This window comes from Chinchilla lanigera, unplaced genomic scaffold (assembly GCF_000276665.1).
Source record: "Chinchilla lanigera isolate Chin_1 unplaced genomic scaffold, ChiLan1.0 scaffold00193, whole genome shotgun sequence".
Taxonomy (NCBI): domain Eukaryota; kingdom Metazoa; phylum Chordata; class Mammalia; order Rodentia; family Chinchillidae; genus Chinchilla; species Chinchilla lanigera.
Window position 1 is genome coordinate 304,775 of NW_004955594.1, and position 26,564 is coordinate 331,338.

A 26,564-nucleotide genomic window follows, 5' to 3' on the forward strand; every position below is an offset into this window, starting at 1 on the left:
ATGTATAATTATACATATTAGTAAAAAATATTTCAAAAACAAAATACCAGATAAGGATGATTCCTTTGGCAAACTACCCAACAGTGAAGGAAAAAATACCGTTCATTCTATATACTGTCTTTGAGAAAATAGAAGAAATTGATTTATTTTATGTGATCATCTTTATCTTAGTATTAAATCCTTACAAATGACAGTGAATGAAAAGCAGGCCACAGGCTACTGTTTTATGAACATAGACACAAAAATCCTTGTCACAATATTAAGAAATCAAATCCAACAATATACAGTGTAAACAGAATGATACATTAAAACCAGGTGGGTACATCTAAAGAATGTAGGGATATTTTAGATAATATCTTGTAATAGCTGAGTTTTAATCTCCTTAGGGGGATTTTACTGTGCTTTTGTATATTTGTTTATTTAGTCTTTTAATGACTTTCCTGGAGTGAGTTTGAAGTCTGTATCCCCTGCAGTGTATACCCACTGATGTCTCTGCTCCAGGTGTTATTTTTATTTCTTATTTTTATTTTTAGCTGTGGCTTTCTAGGCATTGTTGTGGGATCACCTTAGCTCAGTGCTTCTCACCTAGGCACAATCTTTCCCATCTTCTCCACTGGGTACATTTGGAAGTGTCTGGAGACATTTTTGGTTGTCGCAACTAGAGAGAAACACTCTGCTGGCATCTAGTGGGTGGAGACCATAGATGCTAAGAAGCACCCTACAATGCACAGGACAGTACCCTGCAAAAAAAAAAATCTGACCTTGACATTCATAGTGCTAAGTTTGAGAGTCCTTCAAAAAGTTTAGTGACCAGCCAACTAGTGCTCAAAGACCTCGTGTAAAACCCTTAAATTGGTAATGCTTTTCACCTTTTGTCAATGGATTTGTGTAAGGATTGGAAATACATTCAGAATTCAAACTGTTTACAAGTCTTGCCTGGTTTTACTTTTGGCTCTTCTCATGTCTGCTTTGTTCCTGCACAAAGAATCATTTTCTTCCAGGGACACATACATAACTAAGACTATTTCAAGTCTCTCTTTAATCTGCACACAACCCTGCATGGTTACATAGCCTTTCATACACCAAGGGTGTATGAGAGCTTTTCAAGGCCCATTATAGCTATCTTACTTCCTGGATCCACTTGTTAGATTTCTGGCTGTTCTAGTCTGTTGTTTGCCACAACCAGTATGATTGTTTTCAACAACACTTTTTTGCCCTGTGCTCCAGAGCAAGTTAGTTCCATTTGAGAGCAAATCTGCTGGTTGTCCTTGCTTGCCTTTCCTTGTAGAACTACTGCTGGTAGAGCTGGGGTGGTGCTAGGATATGGGAGAACACCAACATAAACACACTGCATATTTTCACTCTTTTTTCCCAAAGTTCAGTGGGGTTTTTTAAAATAAGTGTTTCTTTTAGAAATAAATTTTAAAAGAATGGCCATCATCAAAAATCAAATAATAACAAATGCTGGACATGATGTAAGGGAAAAGACACTCTTCTACATTGTTGGTGGGAATGTAAACTAATGCAATCATTATGAAAATCAGTGTGGAGATTTTTCAAAATATTAAAAATAGAAATTCCATTTGACCCAACTACCCCCTCTCAGGTATCTTCCCCAAAGCATTGAAGCCATCATATTACAGGGATACATGCATACCCATGTTCATAGCAGCACAATTTATAATAGCTAGATCTTGGAAACAGTGTATTTTCATCAACAGATGAATGCATAAGGAAAACGTGGTATGTGTGTGGCAAGAGCAGCTAATCTACTCATTAAGCAAAATTTCCAAATACAGTATACTATTAACTATAGTCCTCACGTTACACATTAGATCTCTACACTTCTTCATCCTACTTATCTGACACTTCCTTTTAGATTGCACACATAAGTGAGATAGAGCATAATTTTTCTTTCTGTATCAATTATTTCATTTAGGGTGTTGGTTCTTTATCTTAATGATCACAAGTATTTACTTTATATAGTGATATAGTGGGTATTAATCTTTTCAATGTTAAAAATATTTTTCCTGAGCTTTTTGCTTTTATATTGTTTTCAAGATATGTTTTTATCTTTTATGCTTTTTATGTTAAAGCAGTTTTTCCTACCTCAAGATTGTTAACACATAATTTTAATAGTTTTGTTTCTATATTTTAGTATATCAGGAATTTACTCTTCTATTGAGTGATATAAAGACAGAATTTGTATCAGATATTCATTTTTTCCAATACTTTGGTTACTCCATCTTTCTTCCACTGTTGTGAAATGCCACCTTTTTCATATACCATATGTCCATGTGCATCTACTTTGGGATTCCATTCTTTTCCCTTTATCTATTCATTTGTTTTGCATTAATAACATACTTTTTAGTCTATAATTTTGTATTATGTTTTTGTATCTGGTACCCCATGCACTTTTTTTCAAAATTGTTATTTTATTACTTATCATATGAATTTTGGAACTGAATTGTCTAGTACATGAAAACTTCCTCTAGGATATAGGTTTAAAATATTTGTAGAACTTCTTTCTTTTCAATACTGAGATTTTGTTTCTTTTCAATATTGAGATTGTCCAGCTGTGAACACAGTAGTTCTCCATTAGGTTTCCTTCAAGTCTCTTAAGATGGCTTTATACATTTCTCCATAACACTCTCCTGCATTTTTGTTTGTTCCCAGACACAGTTTTCTGCTGTTCTTATAAATTTGACTGCATATTTATTTGCTATTTGTAATAGGAAAGCCTTTGACTTTTTGTTACTTAATTTTGTTATAACTTCAGCCTAACAGGAAAGTTGTTAGAATAGTACAATGACTTTCCATTTGGGTATATTTCTGAGTTTTTGATACTTTTCCATTGCTTTATCTGCCTATTCCTATGCCAACCTAACACTATTTTAATCATATAAATTCTAGAGTATGTTTTAATAACTGGCAATGGGCTAATCTCTTCCATATTGCTCTTGGTTCTTGGTAGAAGTCTATTAGAAGTAAATTTCTGGCTACTGATTTTGTTTAGTTCTCCTAAATAAATATTTCTGATTAATGTGGTCTTTTTCCTAGAACTGCAATATGCTAATACTGTGATGCGCTTTGACTATGTCTGGCTTCGAGACCACTGCCGCTCAGCATCTTGCTACAACTCTAAAACTCACCAGCGCAGCCTGGACACTGCCAGTGTGGATTTATGTATCAAGCCAAAAGCCATTCGTCTGGATGAGACTACACTCTTTATCACTTGTAAGTGGACAGGATACCTGGTCTTTTTTGGAGCAGTATCTTACAGAATATTTTGTGGGAAGAAATGGTTTTCTGCTTTCCAAAATCAAGTATTCTTTCAGTTACTTTTTTCTCCTTGCTTTGGAGGCATTCTTGAGAATATTTTGTCCTCTTCATAGCTAACATCATACTTAATGTTGAAACTGAATATGTTGGCCATTTACACATCTTCTTTTGAAAAATTTCTATTTAGATCTATTGCCCATTTTGGAGAGATAAACACTAGACATAGATCACTGGAGCAGGGAACCCAGAAGCAGATCCTCACAAATATATTATGTTTTCTTTGGCAAATGTACAAAGACTATTAAATAGAGGAAGGGTAATTTTTCCAACATTTGGTGTTGGAGCAATTGGACATCCATAGAAAGAGAAAAAAAAAACCTTGATCTAAACCTCACATTTTATATAATAATAAATAGAATATAGATTGTGGGCTTAAATGTGAAACATAAAACAATAAAACTTATAGAAAAGAACGTAGTAGAATATCTTCAGGTCCTAACTGGGACTAGGACTAAATACCATGACTCTAAACTCAGTAGAAAAACAAAGAATCAAACTAGAAAACAGATAAAAGTCAAGCACAGACATTTTACTTAATAGGATACACAAATGGCAAATAAACACATGAAAAGATGTTCCCCATCACTAGCCGTTAGATAAATGAAAGTATCACAGTAAGATTTCACTACACACCTTTTGGAATGACTAAAATAAAAAATCGTAACAACATCAAATGCTAGAGAAGATAAAGAAACATTCTATTTGCCATATACTGCTGATAGGCATGTAAAATGTTAGTTTTCTAATACAGTTACTCAAGGAAAAAGCTTGGCAGTTTCTTAGAAAATTAAACATACAGTTACCATATAGTCCAGAAATCACACTCTTGGGCATTTATCCAAAAAAAATGAAAACCTATGCAGCATTTACAAAAGAAACTTATACATTAATTTTCATATCAGCCTCACTTGTAATAGCCAAGAACTGGAAAGTACCTTGTGGGTGAATGGTTAAACAAACCATTATCGTGGAATATTGCTCAACAATAAAAAATATGCTACTAAAACATATGATAACTTAGAAGAATCTCAGTGAAATTATGCTGGCAAAAAGCTAACCTGCATGCCTCATTTATGTACCATTCATGAAGTAACATAGTTATACAGATAGAAAACATATTACAGTGGTACCTTGGTTCACAAACTTAATTCTTTCCACAATTCTATTTGCAAACCAAATTGGATAAGAACTGAATCAGATTTCCCTATAAGGTCAACAGCAAACCTAACAATTTGGTTCAGTTCTCATCCAGTTTGGTTTGTGGCCAGAATTGTGGAAAGAATTAAGTTCATGAACTGAGGCAATATCTGCTGCTAGGAGTTAGGGATGAGAATAAGAGGTGTAGGTGTGACTGTAAAGGAGTAACACCAAGGAGTCTTGTGATGATGGTACAGTTGAGATATCTTGACTGTGTTGGTACTGTAGTTATATGAAGTTATGCATGTAAGACTGCATAAAATTGCATGTACACATGCACACACATGCATATACACACAGGTATGTGTATATATAACTGGTGAAATCTAAATAAGCTCTATGGATGCCTTTTTCTTGGTTTTGATACTATACTGTGTTTGTATAAGATGTTGTCTTAGTCACCTTCCCATTGCTGGGACAGAATATAAAACACACACAACTTAAAGGAGAGCTTTATTTTGTCTAACAGGTTCAGTTTATGGTCAGGGGCTCCAAGGCAGGAAAAGCATGGTACAAGACTCTGGTGGAATAAAGTTGCTCTTGTCATGGAAGCCAAGAAACAAAATGAAGTGAAGAGTGGGAGACGGGGGTATAAGCATCCAGGTCAGCTCCCTGTGAGCCACCTCTTCCAACCAGGTCCTATCTCCTAACCACTTTCAGTTTTGAACTCTTCAGTGAATTAACCCACTGATGAGGATAGTACCTCCATGATCCAGTCACCTTCCTACTCTGAACCCATGGGACCTTTGGGAAACATTCTAGATCTGAACCCTAACATTGCTTTACAACATCTTGTGAAGCTACAATTTCCAAATAAAATGTTGGGGTTTTTTTGACCAATTGAATAATCATTGACTATTCTCAATGGTTATTGTAGGAAACACATAGTAATAAACATACATCCATTTACAAAATAGCATAGGAACAATACAAACATTGCAAAGCTATGGACAGATTAGTAGGAAAATGTCAATGGCTGCTGTAATACATGGTGGTATCTTCAAAGTGGTTTCTCAGGAAGACAGAAATACGCAAGAAAGATCTCATAAGTAGTTACAGCCTAAGGGCTGTGAAAAATAGCATATTACCTCCTCACCAGTGACTCCTTTCACTGAGGTGTGACAGCTGGAAGGAAGGCCAGGATTGAAAAGAAGGACTGAGAGACTTGCACCTGTGTCTAGGCTGTTTTCTTTTTCCTCTATAGTCCTGATTACCCAGTGCTCCTCCATGGAGATGACAGTCTGGCCAGAGGGAGAAGACAGAGTATGCCCCGGGTCCCCTCATTCCTGTTAGACTAACTGGTAGGATGGGTCTGAGCTCTGGGACCTCTGCTTCAGAGGGCAGACCGATCTCCAGTGGTCACCTTTGCATTCAGGGCGTGGCCCAGAGGGCTGCTTAGGACAGTTCCTCTTGAGGTGGCCTGGCTTTTAACAGCAATAGCAGATGAATGCAGTCGTCGAGTTCTTCTTGGGGCCCCAAGAATCAGACTTAGGGTCTGTTTCTCTTAGTGCTGCAGCAAAAGCAGCTGCTTTTTCTGGGTCTCTTTGTTTTCTCTCCTTGGCCTCCTTCTCGTCACGGCTATAGAATACTGAGGAGGCAATTCTTACTAACAAATAAAATGTTAAACAAAGAAAGCATTGGAGGAAAAAAAGTTTACAATCAAAACATTCACTATTAATTTTTGTATAATAGAAAATGTACCAGAGAAAGGTTTATTTTTTAGAAAACAACTTGACAAAATATTTTCAAAGTGTATGACAAAGACCACCTAACATTATATAAAGTGCTACTACTAAAAGACCAACTGCCCTTAATATATAAGGTGCTATTGCTAAACTGTAAGAAAAACGCCAGTATTCCCATAGAAAAATATGAGAAAGAAATGAACAGACAAATCATTAAAGTAGTAATCAGCAAACATTTTCTATAAGGGAGACAATAAATATTCTTAGGCTTTGTTAGATGTATCGTCACAACTATATTGAACTATAGAGAATATGAAAATATGGATCTATACAGAATATGAGAACATAGAACTGTAGAGAATATGTAACTAAGTGAATGTGTGTGTTCCAAAATAGATTCTGCAAAAACAAGTGCTAGATTTGAATCATGAGCCATACTTTGGTGACCCTTGCATTAAATAAATATAGATATCTAGCAAACGTGCAAAATGTTATTAGCTTTATTAGTAAGAAAATAAATTCAAATTATTACAAGATAGCATTTTACTTAACCAAATTAGCAAAATACACATTTTTAAAAAGAATACTCAGCTTTGGTGAGCACTTATATACTATTGGAAGGAATGAAGATTAGTGGAATCTTCCTAAAAAGTAACTTGGTTTATATATATTGAGAGTCTTAAAAGTTTATATGTCTTGATACATGCTCTATCTTTAAATTATCAGAAATATGGATATAGATAATCACTATTAAATAATAGGGAAATTTTAGAAAAATAAAAACATGTACCTCAACGGAGCAGACTAGATAAGTCCTGGCACCCTATATTTTGCAAACTTTCAGAATTAATTTTTATCAAGACAGTCTCAAAACTTATAAAATGATTATTGAAATGTTAAATAGCATTGACGGGCACCAAATTATGTAAGTATTATCCTTTATATCCCGTGTTATGTAAGGATGCATAGTAAAAAGCTGAAAGCCAGGATGTTAAGCTGTCAATCATGGTTTTCATATAGATGATAAAGTGATAAATACAGGTAATTTTTAATTTCTCCTTACTTGGTTATGATTTCTTAATTGTTTACAATGTGTATGTTTTTTATCAGGAGAGGAGAGTGAAAAGGAGAGAGGGGAAGAAAGAGAGACAAGACATATAGCTTTTTATTACTCCTGCTGCCTCTATGGCTTATCCTAATGATTTTTTAGAGCATTTTGGGGTTGGAAGAGGTAGGTCACTGGGAGTTGACCATTCTTTTGCATAGTAGGCAAAGGCATTTATGAAGACACTCTATCATGTTGTAATGATGGAAATTTTAGACAGAAATGCTGTAAACCATTTAGAAGAAGCAGACAGCATGGACTATTTCTACCTGAACCAAGAAAATGGAGTTCTGGTTCCAACTGTGGTTACAGGTTAAGTATCTTTGAATTTGGTAAAGTCTGTGCAAATATTTCAAAATTCGAAGAACTCCAAATCTGCAATACTAAGAATTTTGGGTGATATTCAACACGAACTGACTTTTTCACCTTCTGTGAAATAGAGATTAGTCTCTTCTAGCTCAAATACTCTAAGTTCATTTGTAGGCAGGAGACGGGAATTGAGGGCAAGGAGGACAGTGCTAAGTAGACTAAAAACGTACTTGGGATTATAATTCTTTGATTACTTGATGAATGTTTCAGAAATTCCTTTGCTATATAGCTATGATTCTAGAAATTTATTTACCTTTTTGGAAGATTTATCCATTTATTCATTCATTTATTCATGCATACCAATCAACCCACAAATATTTCTCTCTCAGAAGCATTTTAAGTACTCATTGTACTCTGGTCACATAAACAATATAGTACTAGATAGTTGGTGACTAAAAATTAGCATTCTTAACCAGTAAATTATTGGCAATATTTGTAATTTTTTTATCTTAACAACTTCTTTTCCCTAAAAAGGGCCAGATGGTCATGTGACTAGATATGATTTGGACTGGCTGGTGAAAAATAGCTATGAAGGGCAGAAACAAAAGGTTATCCAGCCTAGAATATTATGGAATGCTGAAGTCTACCAGCAAGCCCAAGTTCCATCTGTAGATTTCCAGAGTTTCTTAGAAACCAAAGAAGGACTGAAGATGTTTCTACAAAACTTTCTGCTTTATGGAATTGCATTTGTAGAAAATGTTCCTCCCACTCAAGAGCACACAGAGAAGTTGGCAGAAAGGATCAGCTTGATCAGGTAATTTATTGGTTTTCTGAAATCCATAGTAATTAATTTCTAGAATATGAGCACCAATGAAAAATATAAAATGTATGGTTACCTTTGCTTTCAATGCAGAATACCTGTAGCCTAAAAAAGAGTACTGTCATTTGCAGTGCTTTGTGAAGAGGACTAGATTTTTCATCTTTAAGACACTTAAATTTAATGAAGACTTCAAAATCATTGGTATATATTTTTCTAATCTAGCTATCCTTAAAGTGTTACCATTATATATTAGAAAGAGCACTAACTGTGAGTAACAAGAACGGAGTTGTAGTCTGCATTCTACCATCAAGGTGTTGTGTGACCATAGGCAAACCCATTACACACACACACACACACACACACACACGTACACACACACCCTTGCCCCTCCATTTTCCTACCTTTTCAATGGAAGATTGAATATGGTGTCTAAAAATTATACAATTTTGACCTTCTGTTATTCCTAGGACTTGAGCCGGAGATTGACTGTAAATAAACACTACGCAACATTTGACCATCACATCTCACATCCATTATTTTATTTTGGTCATTATAGTAACCCTGATAATTTTATGTTTTAGCCCCTGTTCTACTGATGAGGTACCTGTTTCTAAGATACAATAAATGGCTTGCCCAAGATTTCCCTGATAATAAGATATAAAGCTGCCGTTTAAATAGCTGCGGTTTCCTGATCCTGAATAATACTCTTTTCAGTACCATTCTACTTTTCTAGTTGGCATACAGATAGATCTTCTGTGGTATTGAATGTGAAATAAACCTACTTCATTTTAATTAATACTTTCCTTTTATTTAATAAAACCCAGAAATAGTTGATTGTGTAACAAATAGTATGTTGAGTCATTTCCCCTGGTAGAGCATAATCAATACCATTTGTAAGCCATTCAGTTTGAAACACAGTTTTGAGAACTTTAGAATAAAAGAAACTATGCTGGTAAGCAATAAATTAAGACGGTCTTAGAACTTTAGTTGAAAAGGAAGAATATTTCTTGTTTGGACTTGTGTGTTCAGAGAATAAGAACTCTGAAAGCTAAAGATTTTAAGTGACTTTTAGGTCAGATCTGAGCTCACTACAAAAATAATTACAAAATCAAAATCTACGATGCATGCCTCAAGGACAAATGCAACAATACAGCAATTCTCACTGAATACTTGTAACATAAACTGTCCTTTTCTCTTTTCCTTATTTGTCCGTGTCCAAAAGATAAGTGAAGATCTACATTAATCACTTCTATGTCATATGAAGAATATGGAAATGCTTCAGTCACCCCTGAAAATTGGATTATCCAAGATATTAGAAAATTAACACTATTCTTGAAAAATAAGAATATTAATAAAAGACAACAGTTATTTTTAAAATTAAGTAAAACATCACTTCTAGAAGCAGCTACATCATCTTTTTCTATGAAAGGAAGGTAAGCACAGGGAATAACCTTGACTGTGAAGGCTATTAAAAGTAGGCATATAAACAAATAAGATGATTCCCTAAAGTTTCAGAATACATTATACTTACACAATTTTCCCCTCAAATTCCTAGAATATTAGTCAGTGGCAGAATTGTCAATACCTGTGTTACGTTTCGCTATGAATTTCACCTTATGGATGGAAATCTGAAAAACCAAATCAATTTTTATTTGCGAGCAACTGAAGAAAGTATTGGAAATAGTTTTCAAAAATAAGAAGAAAATTTCAAATATCTTATAGGTCTTTTTTATTGACAGAGAAACCATCTACGGTAGGATGTGGTATTTCACTTCAGATTTCTCCAGAGGTGACACAGCATATACCAAACTAGCTCTGGATCGGCACACTGATACTACCTATTTTCAAGAACCCTGTGGGTAGGTGGATTAGATGTCTACAGCATAGAGTATTTACATGTGATGGTCTTAAGTAGTTTCTTAATCACTCCCTGTTCTATTTGAACCAAGGTCACATCTACTGCTGTAGATTGGTATGATTATTTTTCTCTCTTCCCCTAGAAACATGATCATTTTGAAATACCTAGCTCAGTCTTCTTTAGACTCATAAGAATAAATTTTTAAGTGATTGAAACCCCACCTTACTATGTAAATGAGGTCTTAATTTTTTTAACTTATATTCTTCTCAAGATCATTACAACTTCCCCAGAAAAGTATTGGTTAATCATTAGTTTTGGAATTTTATACCTTCCTTATCTTTAGTTATCTGGTCCTAGCAAAGGGACCAGTTCTGCAAGCACTGCTGTTTTGAATATGGTATTAACAGAAATTTGAATCTGACTTATAAGAAGTTGGAGGGGGGAAGGGCTGAAAAAAATCACCTTTTCCACATTGAATCATGTTAATCTTGCTCCTAAAATAGATCATTAGCCTGAGATATATATATATATATCAGTAAAGTGAATTTAGTGGGTTAGCAGAGTATACATTTATTTCAAGAGTTTAGAACTTAAGGATGTTTGGTTCGGGAAAGGAAAAATAAGTCAGCTTTCAGGTATCTTGCCCCACATTATCAATATATGGAGCAACCAACAGTGTGGCATCTTCATTCTAGGAAACACATACAAAAAATAAAGAAATGGAATGAGAAGCATCTGGACAAGGGCTGAGGTTCAAACATTGACTAGTTCTTCCTTCTATGACCAATGCCAGAGATTAGCGACTGCTCCTTAATTTTATCCTTTCTAATCAATAGCAAAGACCAAGTAGAATTGTCGTATTATAATAATGGCTAAGAATAAAGGCTATGGCAGCAACAAGACCTAGATTTGCATCCTAGTCTAAATATGTATTATTAGCTTTATAATCTTGTACAAGTTAAAATTTCTGTGAAATTTTTAGGCCTGAATTATTTAGGAGCCAAAGATGCTTAACTCAAGAGAGAAATAGATTTTGATCTGAGCTGTTGCTGGTTTCCAAGTTTCTTTTCAGCTCTCTTCCCACTGGTCCATCTTTCACACTACAACCATGATGAGTTTTTTAAAATGTTAACTTGACCTTAGAATTCCACAGCTTAGGATCATTCTATGTTCTCTGCATTATGCTAATAGAAACTTCTTACTCTCTTTGAATATACATTTTTTTCTGTACTGGATATTGAACCCAGTGCGTTTGCACTGAGATACGTTCCTACACCTTTTTTACTTTTTATTTTTAGACAAGGTCTTGCTAAGTCACTTAATTGCTCAGACCAGGCTCAAATTTGAGATCTTCCTGCTTCAGCCTCCCAGAGTGCTGAGATTAAAAGCATATCTCACCACACACAGCTCTCCTTTGTTTTACATCAGTATAGTTGGTCACACTTTTTCTCTGTCTAAAATATTCTCTCGTCCTTTCAATCTTCTTCCAGTCTAATTCTTGATTGTTCTTTGAGATTAGGTAAAGCCATCCCCTTCCTCCCTCAAACATTCCTTTGTACAACACCTGTCTAGAATATATTATTTCTTTTTATGGGCCTCACTATGTCTTGTATACAACTGTATTATAGTACCCGTCATATCTTATTGGTACTGGCCTCATCTCTTCTTACTAGAACAGAAGCTATATTTTATTCCTGCCTACATTTGCAAGGCCTGGCATGTAAAGGCTTCGATACATGGTAGATGTATTTAGAAAACCTATTGTGGCATTAATATTTCAAAGTATAAAAGTGGTACAACTGATTATAAGGAGAAAGCAATTAAGAAATGGAATTTCATCCTAAGAATAAAATGATACAAGTAGGTTCAATAATCATGTTATATAATATTCTAGAAAGTTGATATATTCCCTTTTATCCAATGAACATAAGAATTTACTTTTCTTTTCCCTTTTTAGCATTCAAGTGTTTCACTGTCTTAAGCATGACGGAACAGGTGGCAGGACACTGTTAGTAGATGGATTCTATGCAGCAGAACAGGTACTTCAAAAGGCACCTGAGGAATTTGAGCTCCTCAGCAAAGTGCCATTGAAGCATGAATATATTGAAAATGTTGGAGAATGTCACAACCACATGATTGGGGTTGGGCCAGTCTTAAATATCTACCCATGGAATAAAGAGCTGTATTTGATCAGGTGAGTACCAAAGAACTATCCTCCAGTGTAATGTATTTACCAAACATCGAGCTTCTAATGTGATGATAATTCCTAAGATCTTTCTATCTGGCACATTTTAATCTTACTCTTCTATAGTTTTTTATTATAGAACAATTTATAGTCTTACAGATCCCATGCAATTATAAATAGGCCAGCAGACAAAGTGGAGATGGGCAGATATTGGAGGTAGTATTTTTAAAATGAAAACATCTGTTAAAATGAAGTTATTAAATTGTCTTCAGTGCCAAAAGGCATGATGACAACAAGATTAACAACTTCAGCTCAAACTTATACAATAACTCTTTGCTGGGATATCCAGTTGCTTCCTGGATATCACCAGCTAAATATCTATAGAATCATAAAGTACATTATACTCAAAACTGAATTCATCATCTCCACTCATTTTAAGGCTGCCCCTTCTCTTGTTCACCCACATTTTAGTGAATGACACCACCATCTACTATGTTGTCCAGATCTAAAATTCCAGAAGTCATCTTTAACTTTTTCCTCCCTCTCCCATTATGTGACCATTACCATCAACTCTACCTCCGAAATTTTTCTCAAATTATCCACTGCTTTATAGTCACAATGCCACTTTTTTGATGAGACCACTATTACCTCTCTTCTGTTACATTCTCAAAGTCTTTCAATTGGTCTCCTTGATTCCACCATGAACCCCCTTCTATTCATTTTTGTGCTATAGGCAGAGCATTTTTTTCTAAAATACAAGTCTCTGTAATTCCCCTGTTAAGATCTTGCTCCGTCTCCTGAATGTCTTTCAAAGAAACACCAGTCATTCTCATGACTTACAGGGTACTACACAATCTGATCTTTCCTTATTCTTCTAGCATCATCCCATATAACTCATGTTTTCCACACACATTCTGTTCTAGATATACTAAACCACTTTAGGTTTCTGGAGCCAATTATTTTCCATCTTGCAGCCAGAGTTTTTCTTACACTCTTTTGCATTTGAATTACCCTTCTTTCACTTATGTGAAACTCCTGCTATGCATTACTTGAATTTACCCAAAAGATATTCTTGCCCATCTATCAAGAGCTAGGTATGGTTTTGGACCCTGGAGATGAAACTGTGAGGAAAATATACAAAAATTTGCGGCCCTCAGTACTAGGGGAGAATAAAGCAAACAAGGAGTGGCAGAGGGCAGAGTTAGCATGGAAATGGTTGCAAAACTTCACTAGATAAAGAGTACTAACTTGGTAATCAGAAAAAGTTCAGTGTGAAATCTTGACTGCCATTCATTGGTTGGTGGCCTTGGGTAAGTCACTTAATCTGTTGGTCATGAGTTTCCCGTTACAAAACCCGTTACTGTAAAGATAAAATAAACTGTTACTTCTACTGTTAGCCCTGGCTTGTACAAAAAAACTACATCAATACTAATTCACTTCCATTTGGACAATTTTTTTGGGAAACTCTTCCTCAGTCATCTCTTGTGTACCCATTCCCCAAACAATGAGTAGATACTCAGTATTTTTCCAGCATCATATTATGGACATTTTTAAATGAATAAAAATGTTGAAAGCAGTTAACAGGGGAAGACTAGAGACCTGCCATTTAGGTTCTATCGTTAAGATATTACTATATTTCTTTTATCATCTTCCTCTCCATTTATCTTTCCTTGTATCTACCCATCACTTAAATACATTTTGATGCATTTTAACATACATTGCACATATAAGTACATGTACCTCTAAAATACTTCAACATTTATATAGAATAAAGTTCAATATTTATTTGCAGCTTAATTGTTTTGAGCTGAAATGTTTAAGTAGTTTTACAAATATTAAAAATATACTGAGTTTGGACAAATGTATTTGTCACCTGGATAAGCCAAACCCCTATCAATATATAAAATATTACCCTCATATTTCTACCCAGTCAAACCCTGCACATATACTCCACAGGAAATCACTGATTTTTTTAGCCACTATAGATTAGTTTTGCCTGTTCTGGAATGAATTCATCATTTATGCATAAAAATCTGAGGTGTTTCTAGTTTAGCATTATTATGAATAAAACTGCTATAAATATTCATGTAAGGGTGCTTTTGTGAATATGCATTTTCACTTCACTCATGTAAATACCTAGTAATGGAAATGTTGGGTCATGAAGTCCATGAGAGTTTCATTTCATAAGCAATCACAACACATTTACCAAAATGGTGGTACCCTTTTACACTATTATCAACAACGTATGAGAATTGTATCTGCTCCACTTCCCTGCCAGTACTTGGTGTTCTCAGTATTACTAATTATAGCCATTATAATCAATACCTTCTAAGGCTTTCATTTGAATTTCTTCTAATGACTTATGACATCTTTTCATGTACACATTGACCTTTCATACATCTTTCTATTCAATTACTTTATTTTACTTTTTAATTGACAAGTAATTAGATGATAGATAGATGATAGATATTATTGCAGTGTGTTGTTTTAGAATATGAATATATTGTACAGTGGCTAAATTGCAATTTTCAAATATGCAATACATTAGTATTAACTACACTCCCCATATTGATCAATAAAGCTCTTGAATTTAGTCCTGTCTGACTTGAAATTTTGTATCCTTTGACCCATACCTTCTCGATCCCTATTTTCCACTCTCACCAAGCATATAAGAAGATTCCTTTTTTCTTTTTGATGATAGCCATTCTGACAGGGTAAGATGGAATCCAGAGTTGTTTTTTTTTTTTTTTTTTTTGCATTACCCTAATGGTTAAAGATAATGAACATTTTTCATGTACTTATTAGTCATTTATACTTTTTCTTTTGAAAGATGTCTATTTAGTTCATTAGTTCATATTGTGATTAGGTCATTTGCTTCGAGGTTAGGTTTTTTTTTTTTTCATTTATTCAATGGGCTTTTATTGAGCACCTGCTATACAAAACTATTTGCTATAAAATCTCACTAACATGAAAGACAAAACATCAACAATTCCACCAGTAATTTTCTACAACACTTCAGATTCACACAATCTATACTTGCATCACTATGCCAAATTAAAACAAGTAATTTGTATTTTGGGGGGGTTAAATTTTATTCTGGAGAGAAAAAACAAGAAAAACGATGGTACAAAATTTCAAAACAAGATAATAGGACAGTAACAATGGTTAATACATTGCATATTGTTATCTTCAAAGTAGTTGCTCAGATTACAAGCCGTAGGCATGAAAAACGGATCAAACAACATAAGCACAAACCTTTTTTTAATGGACTAATAGAAATTAGTAGTATAACTATCTTGTAGTAAATATATATATATCTTGTCTTTCTATATATATATATATATTCAAAATATATATATATTTTGTCTTGTAGTAAATATATATATGTTTTGTCTTTTCCCTTCCTTCTTTTCTCCTTTCCCAAATCCCAGTTTCTCTTTCCTTTTAAACAGTTTCTTCCCATTTCACAATATCTATTTACATTTTGGATCTTATTTACTCTTTCAATTTCTCACAGTAGGAAGACAATATGATGTTTACACATGTGCATCTGGCTCATTTCACTTATAAGTATTATCTCTAGTTACATCCATTTAACCTATAAAAGTCTCAAATTTATCCTTCTTTATGGCTGAGTAACACTCCACTGTATAAAAATACCACATTTTTAAATCTTTTCCTCAGTTGATGGGCATTTGGGTTGTTTCCAAGATTTAGCTATGACAGATTGTGCTGCTATAAACATGGGTTCACATATATCACTGTGGTATGATGTTTTCAATTCTTTTGGAAAACTGCCCAGAGGGGAATAGGTGGGTTGAATGGGACCTCTAATCCTAGTCTTTTGAGGAATCTGCATTGATTCCACTGTAGTTGTACCAGTCTACACTCCCACCAACAGTGGAGAAGGGTTCCTTTTCCCCACAGCACCTCCAGCATTTGTAATTTGTTGATTTCTTGATGATAGCCATTCTTTCAGGGGTGACAGAATCTCAGTATTGTTTTAATTTGTATTTTTCAAATGGCCAGTGATGCTGAATATTTTTTCATATATTTATTTGCCGTTTGCATTTCTTCATCTGAGAAGTGTGTATTTATCTTTTGGACTGGGTTTTTTAATTTTGGGGACCTGATTTTTTTCAATTCTTCATATGTTCTAGATATAAGTCCTTTGTCTGAAGGACAATTGACTAAAGTTTTTCCCCACCGTGTGGGTTGTATTTTCACTGTGTTGGTGATTTATTTGATGTGCAAAAGTTTTTTGATAAGATGAGATCCCAGTTGTTGATTCTTTGAAATATTTCCCGTGCAGTTTGGGTTTTGTTCATGAAGTCTCTGCCTACACCTCTGCCTTTAAGATTTCTACCTACTTTCTTTTCCAGTAGATTTAGTGTTTCTGTTTTAATATTTTGATCTTTGATCCATCTTGGCTTTAGTTTAGTGCATGGTGATTTTTTTTTTTTTGTATGAGGAATTGAACTCAGGACCTTGCGCTTGCTGGGCAGGCACTTGTGCCACTGAGCTATATCCCCAGCCCATAGTGCATGGTGATAGACATGGGTCTAGTTTTACTCTCTGGCATGTAGAGAACCAGTTTTCCAGCACCATTTATTAAAGAGGCTATCTTTCTTCCAGTGCACATGATTGGCCCCTTTGTCAAAGATAAGGTGGCTGAGTGTGTTTGTAGTTGTGTGTGCATCTTCTAATCTGTTCTACTGATCCTGAGGTCGGTTTTTTTTTTAACCAATACCATGCAGATTTTATCACAGTAGCTTTGTAGTATAATTTCTAGTCAGGGATTGTGATGCCTCCTGCCTTGCCTTTGTTGCCCAGAATTGCTGTTGCTATTCTAGGTCTCCTCTGGATCCAGATAGATTTTAGGAATGTTTTCTCTAGATCTGTGAAATATGCTAAATAGTATTTTGATTGGGATTGCCTTAAATCTCTATAACAATTTTAGGAGTATGGTTATTTTCACTATGTTGGTTCTTCCTATCCATGAACAGGGGGTATCTTTCCATTTTCTGATATCCTCTTCAATCTCCTTTTTTAGAGAAACTTCAATATATAGATTTTTTTACTTCATTAGATTGATTCCTAAATATTTCATTTGTTTGGATGCTATTGTGAAGGGTGTGGTTTCCCTAATTTCTCTCTCAGTGAGTTTGTTTGTGTACAGGAATGCTATTGATTTTTGAGTGTTGAGTTTGTGTACAGCTATGCCACTGAATTTGGTTATTAAATCTACAAGAACTTTGGTGGAGTTTTTGGGATCTTGTATGTTGAGTATCATGTCATCTGCAAATAATGACAATTTAACTTCTTCCTTTCCTATCCTTCTTCCTTTTATTTCTCCCTGTTGTCTAATTGCTCTGGCTAATGTTTCCAGAACTATCTTAACTAAGAGTGGTGATAATGGACATCCTTGCCTTATTCCTGATTTTAGAGTGAAAGCTTTCAGTTTTTCACCATTAGTATAATGTGGGCTATTTGTCATAGATAGCTTTTATTAGATTGAGATAAAGACCATCTATTCCAATTTTCTGTAGGGTTTTTATCATGAATGAGTGTTGGACTTTGTCAAAAGCTTTTTCTGCATCTATTGAGATGATCATGTGATTTTGTCTCTGTTGATATGGTATATTAGGTTAAATATAGTCCTAGATTTTTTATAACTATGATAAATGAAATTATTCTTGCAGTTTCTTTCCCAGAAAATGTGTTATTGGTGTAGAGAAAAAGTACTGATTTTTTATGTCAATTATGTATCATAGATATGGTGTATTACATTTATTGATTTGCATATGTTGAACCATCCCTACATCCCTGGGATGAATCCTACTTCATCATGATGTATAATCTTCTTGATGATTTGTTGCATTCTGTTTGCCAGTATCTTATTGAGGATTTTTGCATCTATGTTCATTAGGGAGATTGGCGTATAGTTTTCTGTTTTGTGTTTTTCGGTTCTTCTCTGGTTTTCAAATGAGGATAATACTTGCTTCCAGGAATGATTTTGGAAGTATTGCTTCCCTTTGAATTTCCTTTCCTTTCCTCAGCATTAGTAGCATTATTTCTTCTCTAAATTTCTTGTGGAATTCAACAGTTAATCCGTCACAGCCTCAGCTTTTGTTTCTTGGTAAGTTTGTAATTATATTTTCAATTTCATTGGCTGATATCAGATTTAGAAATTTATATCTTCTTGGTTTAATTTTGGTAATTTGATTGTGTCTAGGAATCTGTCCATTTCTTCTGTGTTTTCCACCTCATTAGAGTACAGGTTCTTATAGTAGGTATAGATAATCTTCTGGATTTCTGAATGATTCATTGTGATTTCCCCCTTTTTATTTCTTTTTGCTTCAATTTGTGTTTTTTCTTTCTTCTTTTTGATAACGCTGGTTAATGGTTTATCAATTTTATTTATTCTTTCAAAGAACCAACTTTTCAATTCATTGATTCTTTGTATTGTTTTCTTAGTCTCAGTTGCCTTAATTTCTGCTCTAAACTTTATAATTTCCTCTCTCATATGAGCTTTCGGTTTGATTTATTCTTTTCTAGAAGTTTGAGGTTCAACTTAGGTTGTTTACTTGAGCTTGTTCTGTCTTCCTGATGTGAGAGTTCATTGCTATAAATTTCCCTCATAGGACTGCTTTCATTGCATCCCAAAAGTTTTAGTAAGTTGTATTGGCATTATAATTGAATTTATATACTCTTTAATTTCATCTTTAATTTTCTTTGTGACCCATTGGTTGTTCAGAAGGGTGTTGTTTAATTTCCATGTGTTTATGTAGTTTTTGTGATTTCTTTTGTCCTTGATTTCAAGTTTCATTGTGCTATGGTCAGATAGTATGCATGGGATGATTTCAATTCCTCCACATTTGCTTAAGCATGTTTTGTGGACTATAGCTTCAACACTGAGGATAAAGCTATCTAACATAAAAAATCTACAAGCATCAACATAGAAAACAAAATAAAATAAAAGCAGAAAAATCACAAGACAAATAAGTAAAATATAATCCCAAACACCCAGCCCACCCAGGACAAGTCCAGAGTACAAAGAGACAGAGAAAATCAGAAGCCAACCAGTGGAACTCTCTGAAATGATAGCAGCAGAAGCAAAAAAAAAACAAATGGAAGAGGGCATAGAAATAAATAATCTCTACCCTGCAAAGAAGAAATGACAATCAAAATGAAAGACATTAAAGCAGACAGATAAAAAAAATAGAGGCACACAGGAAAATGATTGAAACCCTGAATGCCAAACACAGAAAAGAAATGGAATCAATGAAACAGATCCAAACAGAAATCCAGAAGAATAAAACCTCCATTGAAAGTATGCACAACAAATTGAATGAAGACAAGGATAGACTATCAGAACTAGATTTTATTTTCTATATTGATACTTGCTAGTTTCTTATGATATATAGCTTTATTACTAGTATTTAGGTCTCCCTAGAGGGTGTCTGTTCCTCAGGGATGTCTTCTAGATGTAGATGGTTTCTTATAGCTATCCCAAGGCCCTAGCTTCCCAACTTGTAAAGGATGCAAGGCTACTGTCTGCCTCAGTTCCTAATCATTTGATACTGGGCTGTGATGGTGATTATGACCTCTCTGTATTGCTTTTATTGTTTTTATGTTGTTTTATTTATGTCTTTGTGTTTGCTAATATGTTTTGGTTCTTTTATCTTTAAAATAAAACAAAAGAATATCAGAGCTAGAAGACAGGATTGCAACTAGAGACCAGGAAAAGGAAGATATCTTAAAAATAGCAAGAGACCACAGAAAATCAATCCAACAGCTGCAGGATGAAGCAAAGAAGAACAACATAAGATTGACTGGAGTTAGTGAAAAAGCCAGAGACAGTTCAAAAGCCATTAAAAACCACTTAACAGAAATATTGGCAGAAAACGTTCCAAACATGGATAAAGAATTTGACATACAAATAATTGAAGCATATAGAACTCCAAATAGCCATGACCAAAATAAATCTACACCAAGGCATATAATAAAGATTCCAAGCTGGGCGTGGTAGCACATGTCTGTAATCCCAGCACTCAGGAGGCTGAGGCAGGAGGATCATTATGAGTTCGAGACCAGCCTGGGCTCCAAAGTGAGCTCAAGGCCAGCCTGAACTGCATAGTGAGACCCTGTCTCAAAAAGACAAAATAAAAAGTCCAAAGATTCCAGAAAGTCAACAGAATAACAAAATATTAAAAGCAGTTAGAGAAAAGAAACAAATCACGTATAAAGGAAAGCCCATCAGAATCACAGCAGACTTCTCAACACAAACCCTCAAATGAAGGAGAGGTTGGAGTGAGGTGTTTCAAGCCCTGAAAGAAAACAATCTTCAATCCAAATTGATGTACCTCACAAAACTGTCTTTCAGAATCAATGGAGAAATAAGACACTTCCATGACAAAGAACAATTGAAGAAATTTATGACCAACAAACCATCTCTACAGAATGCTTTGAAGGATATATTAGAAAGAGATGAAGACCACAAACACAAGAGCACCAATGGAAAGAAGCCACCAGGCAGGGCAAACAATTACACAGAGGAGAAGACAGAGAAGCAACAACAGGAAAACAACATGAAAAAGATAAGGCAATACATATCAGTTATAACCATCAATCTAAATGGTCTCAACTCACCAATCAAAAGAAAGAGACTGGCAGAATGGATCAAGAAACAAGATCCAACAATATATTGCATTCAAGAAACACATTTAACCCAAAAAGAAATTCATAGACTAATAGTCAAAGAGTGGAAAACAATTCTCCATGCAACAGGAACCCAGAAAAAAGCACACATAGCTATTCTACTTGCAGATGATGTTAACTTTAATCCAAAACTGATCAAAAGAGACTAACATGCTTGTTAAGGGAAAAAATCCAAAAGGAGAGAGAACAGTCATAAATATATATGAATAAAACACCAGTGCACCCAACTACATAAAACAAATACTAACAGACATGAAAAACCAAAAAAGCACTAACACAATTGTAGTGGGGGACCTTAATGCCCCACTCTCACAAATAGATAGATCAACTAGGCCAAAAAATGAGCAATCCAATATCAGAATTAAACCAAGCCTGTGAACCAATGGAATTGGTAGATGTCTACAGAGTGTTCCACCCCAAAACATCAGAATACTTATTTTTCTCAGCTGCACATGGGGCATTGTCCTGAGTGTTTTTAGTTGTACTGTTGTGGCTGCCTTGATGTCCTTAATCAGTTCAAAATGTTTACACTTCATAGTCATTTTGACTTTGAAGAGGCATAAATCATAGGGTGTCAGATCCAGTGAATAAGGTGGATGAGGACACACCATAATATTTCTACAAACCTGTCTTTCCATAGGATGGCACTCCGGAGCATCTTTTGCCATATTTTTTATCACACCTTATAAAAATACTCACAGAAACTGACTTCCAGAACTGCTTGAGAAAGTGGCAAGAATGATGGGATGTGTTTGAAGCAAGGGAGAGTATGTTGAGGAGAATTAATGGCAATGTGTCTTTTACTATAATACTTCTTTTATTTAAACACACATCATATTGTTTTATAACCCCTTGTGTGTTTTCTCATCCTGTTCTCCCTGAAGATATGGCTTTGTAAAGCCTGGGAGAAAACAGGCTTGTATTTTTTCATCTGATTATCACAGGAGCTCTGTGAGTTCTGCTAAACAGATGTTAATGTGCTCATTTTATGTATGAGAAAACTAACAATAGTGACTTGATTTGTACTAAAACCAATACACAGTGTCTAATATCAAAAAGAGCACCATTGGATGTTTGTTTCTCTTTGAAATGAATGTCTCTAGCAGTGTCTGCTAAAGCTGAGCATATACATACCTCACAGACCCAGAAATTCTATTCTTAAGTTTATATCAAACAGGAAAAAATACATGTGTTCACCAAAAGACATGAAATAGAATGTGCATAGCAGTGCCAGTTGTAATAGTTCCAAACTGGAAAATACTGAAGTATTCACGAACAGTAGAATAGATAAATAATTTGATTGTGATGTAGTCACAATCAAATTCTATACAGCATCAAAAATGAATAAAATACTACTAAACAATGATGATGACTCTCCTAAACATATTATTATATGAAAGAAGTCATATAGAATAGCATACATACTACATCCTTGGTGATGGAAGTTAGGGTGATAATTACCCTTGGGTAGAGGAAGGAATATAACTAGAAAAGGGCACAAGGGTAGGTTCTGGTGGTTCTGGCAATGATCTATTTATCTATCTGGATGCTAGCGATATGTATGGGATCCCATCATGAAAATTCATCAAGCTTTATTTGTGTGCTTTTCTATGTATATATACAGCACTATACTTCAGTAAAAAGTTCATTTGTCATAGCAAAAGCAGAAATCCATTATCTTAGTCAAGATTTTTCAGTGGCTTTCCACAGTTTTCAGAAAAAAATATCACCATGACTTACATGGTTATATGTGATCTGGCCCCTGGTTACTTCCTCCACATCATGTCTTCCACCATTATGCCCCTTATTTAGTACCAACCATGCAAACTTCTTGCTATTCTGCAAACACAATAAAAACTCTTTCATTCCAAGACTTTGCACTTGCTGTTATCTGCCTGGAACACTTTTCCCTCAGCTTATCATATTGCTGTTTTTTTATCACATAGGTATCATTTTGAATATGATATCTATAAAAAGTCTTCACTCAGCACTCCAACTGAAATAGATTTGCTAGTCACCCTTAATTACATAACACTGTTTTTTTCTTCATAGCCTGTGTAACTGGTTGAAATTGTCTTGTTTACATATTTACTACTAGTTTATCACCTCTTTTCAATAGACTATAAATTGCCCAAAGGCTGAGATCATGTCTGCTGTGTTCATCATTTTATGTTTAATGCCTGAAACACTGCCTAGCACATATAAATGTTAGTGTAGAACGAATGAATTAGGATCCCTGGCTGATCTATCCACTAGTTTGTAGCTGGAATTTGTCCCATAAAGGAAGACATTTGAGAAGTTATAAGTCATTCTACTGAAAAAGAAATCTTTGTTAGCGCAACATATCTTGCCCATATTAGCTCTATGAGGTGCAGGCTCAGCTCAACTCTTTCCCCAGTGTTTTCATGAACTTTGACAAATAAGGATTTTTTTCCATGAAATGTGCTTTAGATAAAACATTGTTTATTAAGATGAGATAACCCAGCTAGAAGTTAATTTCTATCCCTTACCCTCAGATTATCCAAAGAACAAAGTTTGATGAACAAGCAGTGAAGCTCCTCTCCTTTGATCTTGTACCCCAAAGAGAATGTTAACTTATTGTCACTTCATCCTTGGAATAAGTAGTATACACAGAGAAAGCCTCATAGAAAACAATTCAGTAAACAGCAGTCATGTGGTTATGCATTATTATTATTCGATTATGATTATTCATATGATATTAACATTTGTATGTGTTTTGAGATCTTTCTTTCTCATGATTCCATGTTAGGTACAACAACTATGACCGGGCTGTCATCAATACTGTACCTTATGATGTCGTCCATCGTTGGTATACAGCACATCGGACTCTAACAGTTGAGCTGAGGAGACCTGAGAATGAGCTTTGGGTCAAACTAAAGCCTGGCAGGGTGAGTCCTAAATTCCGTCAAGTAACCTTGTTATACTGAAGGAGTGAAATATAGGTGCTTATTGAGCCTGTGTCACAATGTGGCAAGGAAAAAGAGAAAAGAGTCCTAGGTGTTGGCCCCAGTCTTGCCATTCACAAGGACCAGGAAGCAGGCCCCACTCTCTTTCTAGGCATCAGTGTCTCTGTTTGACTAATAAGGGGATTTAAACCTTAAGGGTCCTACCAGCTTCATGATTCCATTTTTTTAATCTTGATGCATCCTCTCTTGAAAAACATATTCCTGTGGTGAAGAATATACTCAGCTTAGCATAAAACGTAATGAAAGAATATAGCCCTTTCAGAAAGTATGGAGTAAGAATTAAAGAGAAAAAAAAAGAAAAAGAAAGAAACTAATTCACCTAACTTGCTTTGAGAAGAAAAAAAATTACTGAAAAAACAAGCTTCTCAAGTGAAAGGCCTATTACCCACCTGCTTTGCTCTGTAATTTTCATTTAGCCTGCTACATGATTACAGATCTGAGTTTCCAGAAGTCTGTTTAATTTTAAAAGAAAAATACCTCATTGACTGTAACCAGAGAACAGCCTAACGCTTTTCTTTACAATTCTCTCTGCTGATTTAGGGTTACTTTGGTCTGCCCTCATCTGAAGGTATTTTCTCTCTGTTTTTTACTCATTCATAGGTCCTATTCATAGACAACTGGAGAGTCCTTCATGGCAGGGAATCCTTCACTGGCTACCGCCAACTTTGTGGCTGTTATTTAACAAGAGATGATGTATTAAACACTGCTCGTCTTTTGGGGCTTCAGGCTTAAAATTGAGTGCATTGGAATTATGAATACATCTGGTACATTATCTACCAAAAACCTCATATCAGCAGAGCGACATTGTTTCAAAATCTACTTCACATTGTCTCCTTACCATTTCCACAAAATAGGCTTTTTTTTTTTCTTTTGGGAAACTTGTTAAAAAGATGGGGCTTCTGAGTTATCTAATGTCAGCCATCTATAGTACGGTAACCCTCTGCCCTAAGATGTAGCTTGATCCCACTTGTTTTCTAAACTGTTTAATAAATTTTCATTACTGTACCTCAAAAATATAATCTCCATATTGAAAGGAAATAAATAACTCTCCCTAGGCAAAAAATTCTTCTAACTAAATCAGTTACAATGAAATGGATTCAAGAAAGGACAAAAAAATAACAAAGCAACAATTTGCAAAATGTTTGGTGTTAACACCCACATACCATGAGGAAAATAGGTTACTTGTCTTTCTGTCTGATTTATTTCACTTAACATAATGTCCTCCACTTCCACCATTGTTCTGCAAATGACAGGATATCACTTTTCTTCTTTATACTTGAGTAGTATTCCATTGTGTACATGTACCACATGTTCTTTATCCACTCATCAGTTGATAGACACTTAGATTGTTTCCATTTCTTTGCTATTGTGAAAAATGCAGCAATAAACAAAAGCATTCATACCTTTGGCTCTGATATTATCTTTGGATATACAGAGAAGTGGGGCAGCTGAAAGCTATGGTAGAGCTATTTTTAGTTTGTTGAGGATCCTCCATACTGTCCAAAAGAATCATGTTATTAATTTACTTCCCACCAACCATGTACAGTAACACATTGGTATTTGACTGCTTGGAAACTCATCAAATTTGATACTCAATGCATTTTGGCATGAAAATTATGTCCCAGTTCTCATTTGTTTGGTAACCAAAGCACAACCTAGAACTTCTCAGTATCACTTGCCTTGTGATTCGCTACCCTTTCCAAGCAAAACAATTTGTTTGATACTTGTTTTTTGGGACACATGCCTCCCAGAACCAATTAATCATTAGTACCAAAGTAACACTGCCTAAGAGTTCATTTTTCTTCACATCCTCACCAACATTTTTATTTTTTACTTTTTAGTAATAGTCATCCTAACTGTGGTAAGGTGTTGTCTCATTGTGGTTTTAATTTGAATATCCCTGATGATTAGTGAATTTGAGTATCTTTAACATAGACCTCTTGGCCATTTGTATATCTTATTTGGAGAAATGTTGATGTAGGTCTTTTATTAATCAGGTCGCATATGCACTATTAAGATTTTGGAGTTCCTTTAATATTCTGTATATCAACTCGATGTCAGATTACTGTGGAAATATTTATTCCTATTCTGTAGGGTGTCGCTTCATTCTCTACTTTGCTATGAAGACATACCTTCATACTCTGTAAAGATCTGAAAACCCCAAAGAGTTCTTCAGTGTGGGTTATATCTATTGATACTAATTATATTAGATACTAAGAGTGAGAAATGTTTAAAACTCAAGAACATACAAGCATATTTCCCTCAGCTATCAGAATGGTAACATCATCATATGCCTCTGTAAATTTGTTCTGTATACTCAAGAGATAATGGGATTGAACAAAGTAAATATCATCC

General features: G+C 34.8%; 1 protein-coding gene across 2 annotated transcripts in view; it reads left to right on the top strand.

The window, feature by feature from the left end:
• Tmlhe (trimethyllysine hydroxylase, epsilon) overlaps positions 1 to 25,223 on the top strand; it is a 57,330-nt gene extending 32,107 nt beyond the window's left edge. Inside the window, exons 3-8 of one of the 2 annotated variants that reach the window (XM_005414642.2) lie at positions 3,061 to 3,237; positions 8,173 to 8,452; positions 10,198 to 10,317; positions 12,274 to 12,510; positions 23,993 to 24,131; positions 24,810 to 25,223. In XM_005414642.2, the coding sequence (XP_005414699.1) occupies positions 3,061 to 3,237; positions 8,173 to 8,452; positions 10,198 to 10,317; positions 12,274 to 12,510; positions 23,993 to 24,131; positions 24,810 to 24,941 (1,085 nt within the window). In that variant the 3' untranslated portion in view covers positions 24,942 to 25,223. The remainder of the gene's footprint in view (positions 1 to 3,060; positions 3,238 to 8,172; positions 8,453 to 10,197; positions 10,318 to 12,273; positions 12,511 to 23,992; positions 24,132 to 24,809) is intronic. The other variant, XM_013510005.1, reaches the window with a different exon arrangement.
• Positions 25,224 to 26,564: the final 1,341 nt, after the last annotated feature.